Source organism: Echinococcus granulosus, assembly GCF_000524195.1.
Source record: "Echinococcus granulosus chromosome Unknown EG_S00029, whole genome shotgun sequence".
Classification (NCBI taxonomy): domain Eukaryota; kingdom Metazoa; phylum Platyhelminthes; class Cestoda; order Cyclophyllidea; family Taeniidae; genus Echinococcus; species Echinococcus granulosus.
Window position 1 is genome coordinate 86,057 of NW_020170409.1, and position 17,095 is coordinate 103,151.

A 17,095-nucleotide genomic window follows, 5' to 3' on the forward strand; every position below is an offset into this window, starting at 1 on the left:
CTAGTTCCCTCTTTTCTGCAAGGCAAGAAATATCAGAGCGATAACTGTAGTTACAACAGGAGGACTCCGCTGTAGGATGCCAATGCATCATCGCGAGTCATACGCCAACTCCTTTAGAGCGTTAAGAATGAGACAACAAGCGATCTGAAGGGCACAGCTCTTTTGATTTTACAAATATTAACAGAGCCCCGCTTCAATGTCGTGTAAAGAGTTTATTTATGGAGCTGCTAATCCCAATGTGGTAAGATCTAATAAGATCGAGTTCGATTTAACGCCTCAAACAACTGAGGACGCATGCGGACTTCAGAGGCAATATTCTCCTCCAAACTGAAGTTTTGTTCGCGGAATGCCCACTGAGCCAACAGCAGATGACTGATTGAATTAGAATGAATCAGTGGAAGTTGTGGGCGAACAAATCGACGATCATAGGCTTCGGGGCGCCTCATGGACGAATGGATGAATCACTACTTCATAGAGCATTAACCGGCGATTTGTACTGGCATTTCTCAAGGATGAAGAAAGGAAGTAAAATCAGTGGTGTAAGTTGAGCAGCATGGGGTGTAGACTCGTCTAACTCGAATCAAATCTCACCGTACCTATCACACTGACTGACTGCCAAGCCTACTAGGACCCCGTGAATTTACAACCTTCAATGGATCGTTCAAGGTGAAGACTAAGGTAAGGTATCGCAACCTTGAATCCGACTTTGACCGACTCGTACAACTTTCTAGACAGGTAATTGAGGATCCCGAACGAGATTTGACTCAATACCCATTATTTAAATATGTGCACTATTTAAAAATGAGTCAACCCCGACTTCCACACAAACTAACTGTGATTTCGATCATGCCATCTGTGCCTCTAAACCACAACTCTTCGACGCCCCCATTAGAGAACTATTTGCAGACATGTTTATCTCTGATACACACAAATGATTCATAAACCCATTTAAACCCAGCAACCCAAATTATTTTTTTCAGTTTAACCCCTCACTCTCCCATCGTGCAACCACAATATGTGATTCAAATGCGCATAATCTTATTTACATAACTGCAGAAAATTACCGTCTGAATAGTCTGAACAGCGGGTGCCGCTCTTTCGCTTTTTCACGTCGAGCCGCAGCTGCTGATGAGGTATCCATGTAAATGGCATCATCAGCGCCCGAGATAGAGGCCATCTGTCCGGTCCGTCGCACAAATCCCGCGCCCCGTCCACCCTTCGCCGTGCGTCCACTACCAAATCCATCCGGATCTACTGGCAGTGTCTCCTCCATTGCGTCCTCGTCTGTGCTCGCTAGTACGCGATGCAGTAACTCTGCTTGCTCTGCCTTTGTCCCCAGTCGCAAATTCTCCTTCTCCATTCCCGCAAGCCTGGTGATCACCTAAAAAGTGGAAAAAAGCACGTTAGCAGCGGGACGATCCAGTGCCCTGGGGAGAAAGGCTACCATTTCAGTGCATACAAACCTTGTACGCATAGCCCTGATTGACAAGAAATCGCTGTCGTTTGAGAGCGTACTGCATCTCCATGGTGTCCTGAGAGACAAGGGAGTAGAAGAAGGCGTTGTATGCCTCGGCGTCCATACCTCGTTTGGCACGGAGGATGCGACCTAGACGCTGGGCCTCCTGTCTTCGACTGCCGCCATGCATGCTGATTTGGATGAGCACTGTGGCCTCCGGCAGGTCAAACGAGTTGTCTGCCACCTTGGAGACAAATATCGCCGGCACCTATACCGGGGTAGTTGGGAAGAAAAACCCACCTCATGATTAGTTGACCGTTAAAGATAGTCCTTGTAAGCTACTGTGGTAGATTGCCATTGTACACGAAACAAACCTTTTCGGTCTGCGGTAATTTGGCCACTACAATGGGATGTGGACCTTGCTCAAGGCATTTGTATAGTCAGTCTTCATCTCTTCTGTATGTTTAAAATGTACCTGCTTCTATGGTTACGCGCCTTGTAGAGCCAAGCTTTAACCTCAAGCGAATGTGCTAATGGGGAAAATTAGGCAGCATTTAACAATAAAAAGATCTTTACGAAGTTTGCACAACCTTCACCGAAGGAACATCAGACAATAATTATGGTTTTAAAACAAAAAATATGAGAAAAGACTACTTTTTCACTTTCAAAAGCTCGTTGGCTAGAAATACCAATAGAAATTATGCGAAAATTGGCATTAATTTCCCACTCAATGTATTTCTAATTAAGACAGATTTTAAAGGTTCTGACCCCCAAATAAATGGAGGAAAAAATACGCACTCTGAAAACTCTTCAGCCTCTCTATTTTGTTATTAACCACTTCCAGAATATTCCCACTGATGACACATGAAAAGCGATAATCGGTTTCAATATAACCATGAGGTAGAATCCTAATAAGTGGTGATGCTAGGCTTTACAGGTTGTAGATCAATCGCGGCAAAGACAGCTAGTCCGAAAGCAAGCAGAGTGTCGATCCCAAACTTACATTCAGGTTGTACTGGAAGTTCTGCAGGATCTGCATTCTTTCGCTCTGACTAGTCGGGCCATAAAGGTACGGACGACCCATTTTCTTGGCATAGTACTTTAGCGCGAAGACATTGTCCGAAAAAACAATTATCTTGTCATTGCGCCTTTCATGGTACCTTATGAGGAATTCACAGGCGCGGAATTTGTTCGGGTTCATCACCGCCAACAACTGTTTTTTCATGCTCTTCATCTGCAAAATGATAAACCATGAATCACTCTCACTATCAATCTATAAGTAGCAGGTTTTATTTCTGTTGCGAACCTGAAGGTACTCGCGGTAGAACTCAGAAGTCATGGGGCACCACACCTCGGCGCATTGCACTTTGGCAATGAAGCCGCGTTTCTGCAGCTCCAACCAATTGGCCTCGTAGATTTTGGGCCCGATGAGGAAGTTGAGGTCGGTGATTTTGTCGTCCTCGCGTACTAGAGTGGCGGTCAAACCCAGCTTGCAGTGCGCCTGCACCATAGTGAGAACACGACGAAACATCCTCGCTGGGATTGTGTGCACCTGACACAAGAGGTAAGTTTTTTGGGCAACGACTAAGAAGTAAGGGTCACAGGGGCCAATGTGTGTTTGGAAAGTGACTTGCTTAGTCTTGAACTTCAAAGGAATACCTTTTTAATAACAAGAATATAAAGAAAGTACAAACTTAACAAAACTGGTCTACTTCAAGAAAATTGCATCTATTTCTATGCGGTAAATTTCCTTCGTGACCCAACCCCACCACTCCTTAACATCATCACCAAAATGTCACATTATCGTCATTACATGATAATCATCCCCTTAAAACAATTGCTCATGACCTTCATCGCCCGAGCAACCTAATAATAACTGTTGTAAACAAAATAGATCTCTTCGTAAAACAATTCGTGGATTTCTTTTCATCCCCGAGCAAGCCACAATTGTGACAGGATTACAAATTTTAAAACACTTTGGGATCCTCAGAAGGTATTCTCTTCTAAAACTCCAGGGTTTTTTCACCTCACGTGATCATGGTTGGTGTACGCACAACCATTTTTTGAGATTTGTAGCTGAATTGGAAAACAGGCAATTAATAAAAGGAACTGGAAGGAAATCAGGTAACTGAGGAAAAGAAAGCAAAAAATGTGAAGAGTAAGACTGGAGGAGATAAAATTAAAATGAACAAATAACGAGAATTGCCCACCTCATCCAGAACCATGAGGCCCCACTCCTGGCCCTTAATCCATTCCATGAGACGCTCAGCCTCGTAGGAGCGCTTGCCGGAGAAGGCGATCATGGAGTAGGTGGAGATGCAGATGCACGTACTCGGTGAGGGACGGTCGCGCGCGTCAGAAGTGAATCGGAGAATTTGGCTGTCCTCCGCGGTAGACCAGAGCTTGAACTGGCTGCGCCACTGCTCGACCGCCACTCCACTCGTGCACAGGCATAGTGTCGGCTTGCGCACCGTGCACGCCGCTGTCACACCCACCTGTACGACAGAGGGTAGTCAAGGCAAAAAACGGAAGAAAACTGAGGCTGAGTGCAATACAAATTCATCAGACCATAGTAAAAAACTACCTCAACGCAAGCAGTAAGCATTTCGTAGTGAAAAAACAACTATTGTTGATCCTCGATACACCGGTTTGTTTTATTCTAGCGACAAAAAGCTAGTGTTGAAGCTCATTTACGATCAACAATAAAGGAGATATCGAAAGCATTAGGTCCTGGCAAAGGAAAAAAATATAACTTCCCGGGATTTCATAGAGTCGGCTATATCTTAAAATGAAAAAAAAAATTGATAGCAGTGCTAACTCTAGTGAAAATCATCCATGACCAAAACAAAAAACTGGGTCTCCATTTGGAGTGGGAGGATGTGTCATATGGAAAACTAGATAGGGCTCTTGATCATTAGAAGATCGTTTCCAGGCCAATATGCATTGGCAGTAGAGGGATGCAAATACAGTCCCCATCGTTGAAGTTGTGGCCTGTAAGGTCACGATAGAGGCCTGTTCATAAACAAGTCATGGGACTAGGTCCTTGTTGTTAGTAAAAGGATGGGATAGTTTTTAAACATGGAGGAAAGAAAGTGACTGAAGAAAGGAGGAGAGTGGGTAATCCGTCTGATCGACAAAGTACTAAAACTAGTTATTTGCGAAAGAATCATTAGGTCGCGTTCCGTGAAGGGGAGGAGGGTAAGATATATCGGTGTATTACGAAGTTAACGTAATAAAAAGCACCAACAAACCTGACCTTAGAAACAACTCTCACTCATGATCAAAGAGGAACGATAGGACTAAGTAGGTTAGGATGGGGTACTTAGAGACGCTTGGTAAGGTTGTCGAGATAGCCATTAAAAAAAAAAAACACCTCAGGCACTATCAAAGGAAGGGTTTCAAAAGAAGAAAATTATCGTGGTTTTCATCGGGAAAAAGGTGTATAAATTAAAAATTTTACGCCCTCTGCTGCAGACGCATTAAGATAAACTTGATGAGTGTTACAAAGTCAGAAGAATAACAGCTTCGTGTAACTCATAAGTTGCTAGTGTTGTTCCAAGACAGACTTACACTCTCAGAAAGTTTAATTATTTGACCCTAACATGTATATAAATCTACGGAAGAAAGTTTCCTCAACACAGAAGCACAGGAGCGCCTGGGGCTTTATAACTGAGCAACAGATAAAGCAAAACACCAATTTAAATGTTGGTTAAGCCACAAGAAACTATAGGAATAGCGGGGAGTGTTCTAACTGCTGGGAATATTAATGCAAAAAGCAGGATGGCCAATAACGTTGACTGTCTAAATTAACATTATGATTGAAAAGTATCAGGAAGTGCACAAAAAGAAAATTATTGTCAAAGCTGCTTCGGATACTAGCGAAACGCTTTATCGTAGATGCGGGGAAATATGTTTTAAATGTGTTATTCATAACAACTCTAAGAGTAACTTTCTATAAAGCGCTTGGAAAGCGACAAAGGTGCTCTTCTACGTCGACCAAAATGGTCAATCAAGAGGCATTTATGATACCGTTGGGAGAATGATTAGAAATGCTGGCTTAAACAACACATAAATCGTTGGTGAGTATTTGTGGCCTATCAGTCTGATTGAAAACCACAAAAATACTTTATTAAATGGGAGCCAGATTAAAGATTAGCCACATGGATGCCCCTCAAATAACACCGGAGATAATCACGTCAAAAGCAATAAAACTCCTATAAAAAACATAGATACCGCATTCCGGCAATTTGACCAAAAACAAAGGTACGAAAATGTAGAAAGCCAATTTAAAGGATCGGAGTCAATAGCTTTAATTATAGAATGGAAGTCCAAAATGAGCGACTTACAAGAGTCTTCCCTGCACCACAAGGTAGTACAATAACTCCAGAGCGCGCACGTCCATTACCAAACATTTTCCGTAGGCTCTTCTCCTGATACGGTCGCAGAGTGGTGCTTGCCCTCAGATCTACACTCATATCCTTATTCAACTTATCCTGTCGAAAGTCGTATTCAGCCAGCAACGGCACCTCCAGCTCCACACACCTCCGCTGTAGTCGTTCGATTTCATTCTGCTGCACCTCAATTGCCACCGTCTCAAAGGGCTTCAATCTCCCTTTCCCTTCTTCCTTCTGTGACAACTTACTTTTGGCAGTATCGTCGTCATCCTCCTCTTCCTCTCCTTCCTTATCTCCTGCCGCACCCTCAATACCTAACTTTTCAATGTCCAACGCATCAGCATCGCCAGTGGAGTCTTCCACTTCCTCTCGCACCTCCACGCCCACAGGCCCCGCCTCCAGCCCTTCAGCCTCCTCCTCTTCCGCATCAATTGCGGCGTAGAGCCTCAGAATATCCTTTAAACCTCCATCTGAAACGGAGTTCTGTGCCTCTCCTGCGCCATCAGCGGAGGAAGCAGTCCTGGAGGCATCTTTTGTCTCCACACCAAGAGCAAGAACCGTATCAGGGGTGTCAAACTTGTGTAGTGTCACCTCGGAGAGGCCCTCAGCGGTGGGAGTATTCACCAAGCACTCCTTGATTATCGAGTCTGCAGCGAGTTTCTTGAGAAAGACACGATGATTACTCTCTACGTAGAAGTGTCCACCTCGGAGGACCAGCTTTGCCTTGCCGTAGGAGAGAGTGCAGGAGCGAATGTAGGCTATTATGCCTGGGGGAAGGTCGGTTTTACAGAGGCGTCGGAGACAGCCGATAATCTCGCTGGTGCGAAGACCGACAGAAACCGCGGCATAAAGGGAATAGGAAGTTAATTTGTACTCATGGATGTGTTCTGGCCGGCAGACAGGTTCGGCAATGGCAATAAGGAAATCTTGCGCCTTGCTGGCCAAGGGACCAAAAGTTTCAAGAAAAATGTGACCGTCTGGACCGACCCAAAGTGGACGGGTAGGGTGATCAGAACGAAGAGTGAGGAGTACACGGAGATCTTTGGCACCGAACTCATCGCGGGGAGTTGGTGTGACAGTGGTGGCACCGCTTCCCTGCGTGATACCAGCAGAAGTGCGAGAAATGACTCGTTCCTCATCTGCCTCTTCCATCTCCTCGTAATCCTCATCGTCGTCGAAGTTAGTGTCCATGGCGGTGGTGGCAAAACTGTCGTTGCTAGCTTCCTGGTCGCTGTAGGAGGGCTGAAGGTCATTCAAACCCGCAGTTTCGTCCAGACGGGATCGCTTTTGTACAGGCCGAGAACCGCGACGTGAGCCTCGTTTCTCCAATTTGGGCATCTTCTAAAATAAATATCACGCCATAATGACGAGTTCATGGGAAACCACGTAACCTAGAGCATCTTACAGGAATGTTACATAAATGCCAGTCCTGGAATTATGAACTGGCACAGAAAAATAACAAGGATATATTAGGATACCCATATTGATAAGCGATTCTTTCCTGAAGAATTCGCCCAAATGTCTGTAAAGGTACTCAAAGTACTAACTGAAAATACCATTACCAGACAACACTAACACTAACCCATACGGTAATGAACTAACAGGTGAGATAAGCTTGTACACTACAAGCGGCACCAACCGCAATATGAGTCGAAGTGGTTAAATAATAGGTGTAGTACAGAATGGTACAATTTTCGAGACTTAACTAGGTTTCCTCTAAAAATTTTTGAGAACTTCTTCAAATTACTTACGGTTGTGGTTTCAGCTGCATAGCAGTAAAGTAACATTTATTTTTGCCGACCATTATTAATTTGTATCCCGCAAATATAACAGTAGCAACTTAAGACTCCTCTAAAGATGAACGAGGGCATAATACCCAGACAAAATACATCCATTTGGTACCCTGTAGGAGTAGGGGCTACTGGCATGACCAGGAGGCATAACAACCCACAAAAGGTACAGTGGCGGAGACCCAAAGTGTCTCCTTTTTTTCCCGAAAATTAAACTAATATAGCATTACACAGTAATGTGTGAAGATAGGGCAAAGACACGTATCTTCTCCCACAATATTATGGTACACTTGCCCAACTCTTTCACCTCCGCCTTTAATCACTTGAATAAAAATAAGAGGTACAAAAAGATACTTTATGCTCGAACAGCATCAAGAGGTGTATATACTAAAAGTTCTGTAAAAGATGAGAGTTTGGCTTTTCCTTGGGACCAGTTATGCACTGTCATGTACGAGTCGATAGCTGCAGCGCTTCGTGACTTCTCTGGAAACAAAAGCGGGAAACTTCGGAATAAAGCGTGCCCTAGCAACCTATAAAAGTGCTGAGGGACTAAAGACATGGCTAATAAGCCACAGTGCTCATCCGAGGTGCCAAAGGAGGCGCTTACGTTCCCACAAGACCTAAGTGAAGGGCCGAAAATAGTTAAGCATTGCAATGTATTTAGACCTTTGCCATTTTGCGTGCTATGTATGATTTGTAGTTTGCATGTTTGTTATAAGTTAGTCAAAATGAGGATGTAAAACAGCATTTAAGTTGATAACATAACAAATCCATAATCAAAAGCAAGCATTAGTCCTCCAAAAAAGTTTACATATATAGCATTTGTTATTTTTTCGTTAAAACAAGGATACATGCAATGGTTATGTGTGTTCGACTCATCTTGTTTAGTCGAACCAACAGTACACACCGAGGGACGTTTGTAGGTGGTAATACAAGCATACAAGGTTGTTACGGTGTACCACACATTGGCGCTTACATGGAGTCGAAACGCGTGCTGTCTGTACAGAGCCATGTTGTCCATGGATACGTAGGAAACAAAAGCGCGGTCTTTCCTTTACAAGTTTGTTTAGTTCTTAGCTTGATCTGTCTTTCTAAACAGCTGCATAATTACGAAGTTGACAATATAAATTCTGTCCAACTATCCTGCCATACCCGTAGTCCTCTTTTCAATTTATTACCCTTCAGAGTATGCGCACTGTACTGGACAAGTTTTGTCCCTTAAACATTTGGAATCCATATATGATTCGCTGAAACAGAACAGGTCCGCCAATTATGATGCTCTACTTACGGGATATGTTGGCGATCCGGATTTTCTCATACAACTGGCTAAAATTGCTATGGAAACCAAGTCGGCCAATCCACATTGCAGATTCTGTATGGTTTCTCTGATTCATCTTATTCTCTAGATTGTGATCCTGTTATTGGTGACAATGGTCATATCGTAAGTGAATAGGCTTCAGATTTTCCAGACTTGTTTTTAGTATGTACCAGAAGAATTAATTCCCATATATAGGGAGAAAATTTTGCCAATTTCTGATGTTTTGCTGCCGAATCAGTTCGAGGCTGAGTAAGTTTATTTAAATAATATAAGTTTGTTTTATTCAGGCTTCTAACTGGATGCAAAATTACCGATGAAGACTCTACATTCCACTGCATTGACCTACTTCATTCGACTTATGGTATTCCCACTGTCATTTTTAGCAGCACTGATCTACTCTTTGAAGACAAACAGGGTTTCAGGCAGCTTGCCACTTACATTAGCTACCGTCCAGATCTTGCTGAGTTGAGAAAATGTGGCAGATTCAGCGGAGATTTGGGTCAAAAAGGGAGGGCACTCTCAGTGCTTGGTTTATTTTTCTAATTATTGCCTTATCGTGGATGACTCATGCTTTGTTTTTCCAACTTTAGCTCAACGTGTTCGTGCTCTATTCCCCAAATTAGAAGTCCCCTTCTTTGGCACTGGTGACTTGTTTAGCAGCTTGACGTTGATATACTTTGAAAAGCACGATGGCAACCTTGACATGATGGTGTGTTCCAGTTAATGATCTTTGTTAGCTTTTAGAAATCTTGCCAATGTGTCAATTACCTATAAACTTTTGATGGTTTAATTCGGCTCTACTGACCCCATGAGCTCAAAAATAGTTAGAAAGACACTGGAACTAGCAAAATTATAAGAAAAAGACGATATCATTAATCGTGTCTGTCTAAAAGTAATATGTCGAATAGGCAGTGCCAACATAGTTTTCCATTTGTAATAAAAAATATTTGGAGGTACCTAATCATAGATTGATCGCGATGGCATCTTCTGTCACGATCAGGTTGCCGATGCTTTTATCTTTTTTTCAAAAAAATAGCTGGTCATTTATTGTTTTTTGCAGAAAGCACTCTACAAGATTCAGTGTACAATGCACGCTGTTCTCAAACGAACAGTGGAATATGCTGAAAATCTCAGCTCTGGTAAGCGATCAGTAATTTGTCGTAGGGATAGAATTTTTTTAAGCCGGCCTTTTTGGTAGGATCTCTCTAAATGTACTGGTTGTTTTGGTCATCGATTACGGTCTAACACCAACATTCCCAGTGGTTGTTTCATTCAAATACGGTACAGCTTCATTGCTAGCCTTCGCGGAGTGGCTGAAAGTTGATAAGTCACTCTAAATTGTGCTGTTGCCAATGTGGTGTTCCAGTAGCTCCTAGAAGTAGCACTGTTGCATGCTGGGAGGCTGATTGCATGCGCAACATTAACAGACACCCACGTCACCATCGTAAAGCTCGGGTCATGGGGGGACAGAAAAGGTAGCTAGAACTGTATATTCACTTAAAGCAAATATCGCTCTGTTGCAATGCTTTTCTACACCCACTAGATCCCACCAATATGATGCAAAAGTCTGATCGGTACGAGTTGAGGCTCATTCAAAGCGCAAAGGATATCCTCGACCCCCCGGATTTCGCCTCCGTTCAAGTGACTTCACTTTAGTAGTTGCTGTCTCCTCCTCTCCCGCTCCATCCTCCTCGGCAGCTTATTCCCCTATCTCCTGTTTAGTTTTTGTGATAATAAGACCATTCTCTGGAGGTGCAGCTGCAGCTCTGCTTTTTTGTGTGCCTGGTGCACCTTTGATGTCGTAATAAGGCTGAGGAGCTGTGGGTGTGGGGAAGACGTCATTGAAGCCGGCATGGAAATTCAATTATGGCATCAAAACTACCTGCGAAGATGTACTGTTGCATGCTATCGCTATTAGCTTATAGATGGGATAAGAGGCTGTGCGTGTGGATGGATGACCATACATCAAACAGGGCGGCTGAGTCGTAGAGCTTGAAAGGTCCATGTATTTGGACGTGCACCCTCCTACTTTGAGCACTGCGATATTGGCGGTGTCTTAGGAACCACCCAAGAGACAAGAATCATAACCATTGTGTTTTTAACAAACCCTCTGTCGTCAATCTTCAAAGACCAAGTCGCCTGCAGCGCATGGTTCCTCCTGCAAAGTTGGGATTCCGGTTTTCAGCATTGAATTTTTAGTTTGCGTCAGGTCGCCTTACTGCTGCCAACAATATACCATCCTTGTACCTGCTTTCGTAAACTGATAAAGAATGTGACACTACTTGTGACCCTAACTCAAGTAAGAAAATTGGGATGGCACCTAAATATGACACCGTCGGCAAGGACGATGTGTCCAAATCACTACTTTACTTCTCAGTAGTTCTGATAGATCTGTTATATGTGCATATCTTAATAATGCGCGCAAATTTTTCTTGGAAAACTTTAACCAACTCTCTAATGGTGCAAATAGACCAACAGATCACCACTGAATGGCGTTGTGACCAAATTTTCTCCTCAAGACACGAAGGAAGCAACGCTACATTCTTATGAATTCTACGAAGTTCCATTATCTCGTCAGCACTGCATTGGAAGCCATCCCTTAATCCATCAGCCTACCACATTCAAGACTTTTCCCCTCTTCGACATTGCGCTGTAGCGAAAGAGGAATTGTCCCATTGGTCGCCACCTTATAGTAGTTAATCACCTCCCGGTCTGTGAAAGGCCTTTTAGAGCAAATTAAGCTCTTTTATGCAAAAATGTGGGGAAAACCTGTTATATGGGGATTTACTTCCGAATAAGTCATTTTCTCAATGTCCTTTCGCTCCTCGTTCATTCGCCTGACTCGCATCATCTGTTCGGTTCCGCCGCCCCTTTCCAACCAATAGGCGCCTCTTGATAGGCTTGTGGCTTAGTCGAGACACCTTTTAAACGAGTTCTGGCCATGGCTGATTGCATTGTGCTTTGTTGTTATATGAGTAAAAGCCTTTGTAGTTGGCATTTGGTCATCGTGCTTTAGCTGTTCTAGTTTAAGTAAATTGTTTGGGGGATTCATGCGGGAGAGTTATGACAGGTGTCATCTTAATGACACCCGCCTCATGCCGCCTGTATGGGTCAACCTGCACGCTAAATCTAGATGGCAGTCAACAGTGTTAGTGGGTTCCTGAGCGAAATAAAACGGACATTTTTTAAAAAAAAAAGAGCGCCAAATTTTACTTGTTAAACCGTACAACACTTTTGAAGCTTAGTAGTGCTAAGCAATTTTAGCAATGTCAAGGATCTAGGGAAGGCCGTGCACCTCTGACGTGATGAGCCCAGCTGTGGTGGCTCCAAGCCATAGCACAACACTTATTCCCATGAGCGAACAGTCAATTCTTAGACCGCGTGCCCGATCCTGGATTCCTGTTTTGTGACGAGATTCTACAGAGAACATCTTTTCATGGAAATGGCGAATGCATTCGTTCACAAACGGATACCCTCGACAACCCATTACAAGCTGATTACTAAGAGAGACTGTCCTGAAGTGATTTTAGCCATACAGGCAAGTTTTTTATGCTGAATCTGATTATCAGGTAGCAACAGAACGCTGGGACAAGTGTAGCAGGCGACTACGTTGAAAAATGGATAGACCTTATATTTCTTCAGCTGCGTTTTTGATTTGTGAATTCAAATGGCCTGTTTTGGCTTTAATGTCCCTCCTATGCCTGTCATTCGACAGCTCTCACCAAGTGCTTGTTGCTTGTGTGACTATTGCTTGAAGTCTTCATATGAAGCTGTAAATAAGTAAAAAGCTGTCATTTTTCTAGAAACCAGTCACATTGTATTCACCAACCACATAGTGCATCTAAAATTTGAAGGGTAAATTTCGTTCCTTCCGTCTTATTACGAGGCAAAGTGGATGACTGTGAGTTGAAGGCCATTGTAATGGAAAGGGATGGATCAGTTATTCGAAGCGAACCGGCAAGTCAAGGAATCCGTTTAGGTAGATTCAAGGAGATAGTGTCTAAAAGATTGTCTTATTTTTTAGACTAGTTTTTCCGCAACCCCATTACCTTATGTGAATAAAATGGCTTTGGTAATGTAAAACTAGCAATCGTAGTTAAAGCTAGAACAACTTCTCACTTCACCCAAGACAGATCTGTGGTGCAATCAGCAGGACTGTGTTTATAGGCGTACCATTTTGGCCTAGATGGATGGAATAAAAACCTCATAGACAGTCAAATGTGAGGCGCACCACACCCATCTGCCGCTCTCTTAGTGGTGGTAGTAGCAGTACCAGAAATTAAAATTGCTCAATCCTAAGAAACTCCAACATTTTCCATAAACTTAATCGAGAATAGACTAAAGCATCAACTTGATAGTGTTTTTGTGGTTTAAAATGAAGACTTCAAGGTAAAATCAAAATTTCAGCTTGGCCTATAGACGGAGAATTTCATTGGTTCCTTGGTGTGTGCGCGCACGTTTCCATGTCTGTTCGGTCGATAAAATCCATTGATTGGCCAGTTGTTAGCAGATCGAATATGGCTTTCGGCTTGCGCGATCTAAGTGACAAAATATGTCACCATTCTGTTTGGTTCTATAATATAAAATGCTGATTATTTTTTTCTTGTTTTAGAGAAGTTAAATGGTTATTGTTGAAAGGCCTCTACAAAGTGGATGCATCGGTAACGGCGCACATGTACTGTTAATTTAATACTACTGGGGAATTATCAGTAGAAGGACTAAATATGGATGGAGTACCAGCTGCTGCTGCTGCTTTATTTGACGACAACCAAAAGCAACTCCACTTGACTCCGTTCTTTAAAAGGCAACTGCATTATCGTCTAATGCTAGTACTCCATTTGGAAGCCAACACATTTACTACCCAGCCACGCTTCAGTCACAATTCACAAATTATTTATATTTCATCCGCACAAGCTACAAGGTAAATAATTCTCAGGAATGAAATCAACTGCGCAATTTCGTAACCAGACTCTGTACAGTAATTCAGGCATTTGCCCTGTTAGTAGTTAAAAATCAGCCTGTGGTGACCAATACCTAATGGCATTCAAATCGTACATTGTTTTATTTCATTTTTAACGCTGTGACTTCTTTGGTTGCGCCTGAGATTATCAAATCACCGCCCATACCTTTGGTCCCCCAACTCTCCTCAGCGAAATGCTGTGGTCCCACATTGATGCTACCTGCAAAATGTATTCACAATTACTTTCAGTGTGACCGGTCGTGATTTCTGTCATTTGCATAATGTTAATTTATGCACTCTGGCAGAAAAATGGGACTCACATTGGCATATATAGCGCCAAGAGAGAATTCTTTGCTCTATATCTTCCTGTTTTGCGTGCTTGCCTAGTTTACAAGAAAAATACTCTTTTGTTACCTTGTTCATGGCTAGACTGGTAAAAATAGGTTTTGTAATCGTAAACGAACGAAGGGCTCTACTCAGCTAGCAAAGATGTATAGAAGGGAATTGCGTGTTCACATAATTGGCATCTCCATACAGGTACCGTAGGCAGCTCGGTAACAAACTTTTCCAGATGGTTTAAAGATAGATCACTTGTTAATAGCTTTCCTGCAGCCCACGAAACCAAGGTATTTGCCAAAGATAGGCGTTATTTTCGACACTTCTGTTTTAAACCGCCACCAATTCTCCCACCCCTAGTATATGCACTTGGTCCACCCCGCTAAGGTTTACCATCAACCAGTAAAAATCAGGATAGATGTCCTTTAAGATCGGGTTAGCTTTCTGCTGCTACCGATGTGGTGCCCTGAGACTTCCCTGAAGTCGAAAGGAGACGTAATACTCGGGCAGAGTATATATTTTCGGCGTGCAGAAGGGCCAAGCGACCACTGGTATGACCCGGACGCGGTGCTACCCGGCGGAAGCTTTGCCGACCAACGCACTACACTAATGCCCGCAAATCCTCATTTCGACTTCTAATTTTAATTCATATTTGCTTCCCATAAATCTTAGTTTTATTATTGAACTTATTTACCAAGGCAAATTTCTGTTCAATTTATGACATTAAGTATGGTTCCTCTTTTTTGCAATGTTAGCATGTTATCGTAACGTTACTCGAATGAGACACACAGGTACCGCAACACCATCCTCATCTGGTTGGCTAGTGCGACGGCGACGGTAGCTACTACCCTTTTTTAATTTTGATCTTGCGTTGTAATGGGGGCTGGGTTTGTTTAAAGAAGAAGGATTGGTACATTCACGCTTATATTCCACTGTGGTAGTGAATTCATGGGTTAAAAACAATCTATCCAGATCGCGATTTATTTTTCCTGATAAAACAGAGAATAAAAATTCATGTAAATTTATTCGTCTATTTACGCATTTAAAAGGTATAGTTCTTGTAAAATCGGAGGCTTGTGTGTAACTCTGTGTATAAACTTTAGTTTTAAAATTTCATTGGCCTAACTTTTTGTGTCTTTTTAAGAGATATTTCCCATATCGTATACGTCGAACTTTCCCAACCTGAGCCACATAGATGTGGCATGTGCGCTTTACCAGTTCATGGCAAACACCGAATTGTGCCACAAATAGACTAGTTGAGTTAAAAGCAGTAAAGTAGATGTAGGGTACTCCCAGCTTAATGGGTGGATTCGAAAACTTGATGGCGTTTAATGCCCAAATTTGGATGAAGAGCCACTTTTTCTGGAGACCAACATCAGACGTACTAATTTTTAACATCAAATATGTTTTACGATTCGCAAGTTCCTCTGTTTGCTTCGTTACCAACTTATCGTTACACATCTGCCCTGCCTCAGTCCAACCACGAAGTTCTTAAAATCTGACCGGCATCTAACGGTCAACATGCATTGCCCAGGAGGCGTTTATTTGTGCAGGATTTTCCAATTCTAACCCACGCAGTGAATCATCGCCGGACTTTGAATGTGCCATCTTATTAGGCGTACTGGAACATCTCAACGTGTACCCTGCTACTGCTGTGACACGCGCCCCGCACTTCCGTCCAGTGTAATCGTGCATGATCTCACTCGCACCACCAAGATGATGGTACAAATCGGAGAGACGAAAGGGCTTCTATAATTAAAAACAAAACTGCATCTATCGCATGGTGAAAAGTCTTTATCTTATTGCTTATGTTACTTGGCCAAAAGCATGCAGGAATAGGCTGTGTTTTCCTTTTGGCTGTAAACAATTTATTCATGATGGCCAAGGAGACATGTTAAAATAAAAAGAAATGAAAGTGTTCTGGTGGGCAATCAACCGTTGCTACAATCGGATTAAACAAACTAGACTGTGGAGCCCCGAGGCTTCTCTAAAGACGAAAGAAGCCATAATGCTCAGGCAAAATGTGCACTGTTGACATGCAGAAGGGCTGAGAGACCACTGACATGACTTGGAGGCCGTACCGCCCGCAGCAGATACAATGGCGGAGCATCTAAGTAGCCTTTTACTAAAACCCAGAGTTAAATAAATATTTAGTGTTATACAGTGCAATAGCCAACGAATCAGACAAAAACCGCCCTCCTAAGATTACGACTCGCACAGATGCTCATGGGAGCCTTCTTTTAAGCGTGTCCCTTTCCTTACATCTAGCGTTCCAGTTTATGCTCCCTAGCAGAAGCGCGAGGGCATGGCCAAAATATGGCAATTCTTGGCAAAAGGAATTGTTAAACTTGGAAAAACCTCTACTTAAAAGAATGTAGAAGGAGTGGACTTTATTTTATGCCCAATTAAAAGTATTCAGAACTTATTTTTAATGATTCTTCGTTGAAGGGCATTTATACTACTTCAATCTTCATAGCTGAATTTGGGTAGGGTTATGGGAGGAGGAAATCACAATGCGCCACCCTCCAAAAAAGTCAATCCCACTTCTCATCAACTACTCCGTCTTGGCATTCGAGGGTAGGAGGTTTTGAAGGACCGGTTTAGTAAAATCCCCACTTCCCAATCGACAATTTCTTCTTCCCTTCTGGTGCACCATCTCGTTCTAAAGTCAATTTATTGTTGTTGACATTAAAACGCTGAAGTTTTCAAGGTCTCTTGTGTTATAGCCTCCTAGTTTCGCTTTAGTTTTCATCTACTTTTGCAATAACTTTGTTCGCTTTAAAGTGAAGTGTAAAGATGTTAATTACTACGCAGAGTACAAATTTTGTTACCGATGGGAGA

General features: G+C 42.8%; 3 protein-coding genes across 3 annotated transcripts; 2 read left to right on the forward strand and 1 right to left on the reverse strand. All coding sequences in view use genetic code 11, as the record gives it.

Moving 5' to 3' along the window:
• Positions 1–248: 248 nt before the first annotated feature.
• EGR_04548 (TFIIH basal transcription factor complex helicase XPB subunit) lies at positions 249–7,188 on the reverse strand (the record flags this gene model as incomplete). The annotated part of the gene is made up of 8 exons (XM_024493797.1): positions 249–372; positions 1,065–1,381; positions 1,464–1,724; positions 2,460–2,690; positions 2,763–3,008; positions 3,667–3,951; positions 5,803–6,048; positions 6,238–7,188. The coding sequence occupies 8 exons, from the start codon at positions 7,186–7,188 to the stop codon at positions 249–251; spliced, it is 2,661 nt and encodes an 886-aa protein (XP_024351725.1).
• A 1,428-nt stretch (positions 7,189–8,616) lies between these two features.
• On the forward strand, positions 8,617–10,614 carry EGR_04549 (Pyridoxal kinase; the record flags this gene model as incomplete). The annotated part of the gene is made up of 8 exons (XM_024493798.1): positions 8,617–8,704; positions 8,799–9,014; positions 9,047–9,081; positions 9,122–9,207; positions 9,246–9,487; positions 9,549–9,667; positions 10,019–10,097; positions 10,502–10,614. 8 exons carry the CDS (start codon positions 8,617–8,619, stop codon positions 10,612–10,614), a joined length of 978 nt encoding a protein of 325 aa, XP_024351726.1.
• A 3,068-nt stretch (positions 10,615–13,682) lies between these two features.
• Positions 13,683–16,009, forward strand: EGR_04550 (hypothetical protein; the record flags this gene model as incomplete). Its single annotated transcript, XM_024493799.1, has 2 exons — positions 13,683–13,879; positions 15,871–16,009. 2 exons carry the CDS (start codon positions 13,683–13,685, stop codon positions 16,007–16,009), a joined length of 336 nt encoding a protein of 111 aa, XP_024351727.1.
• Between the last annotated feature and the right edge of the window lie 1,086 nt (positions 16,010–17,095).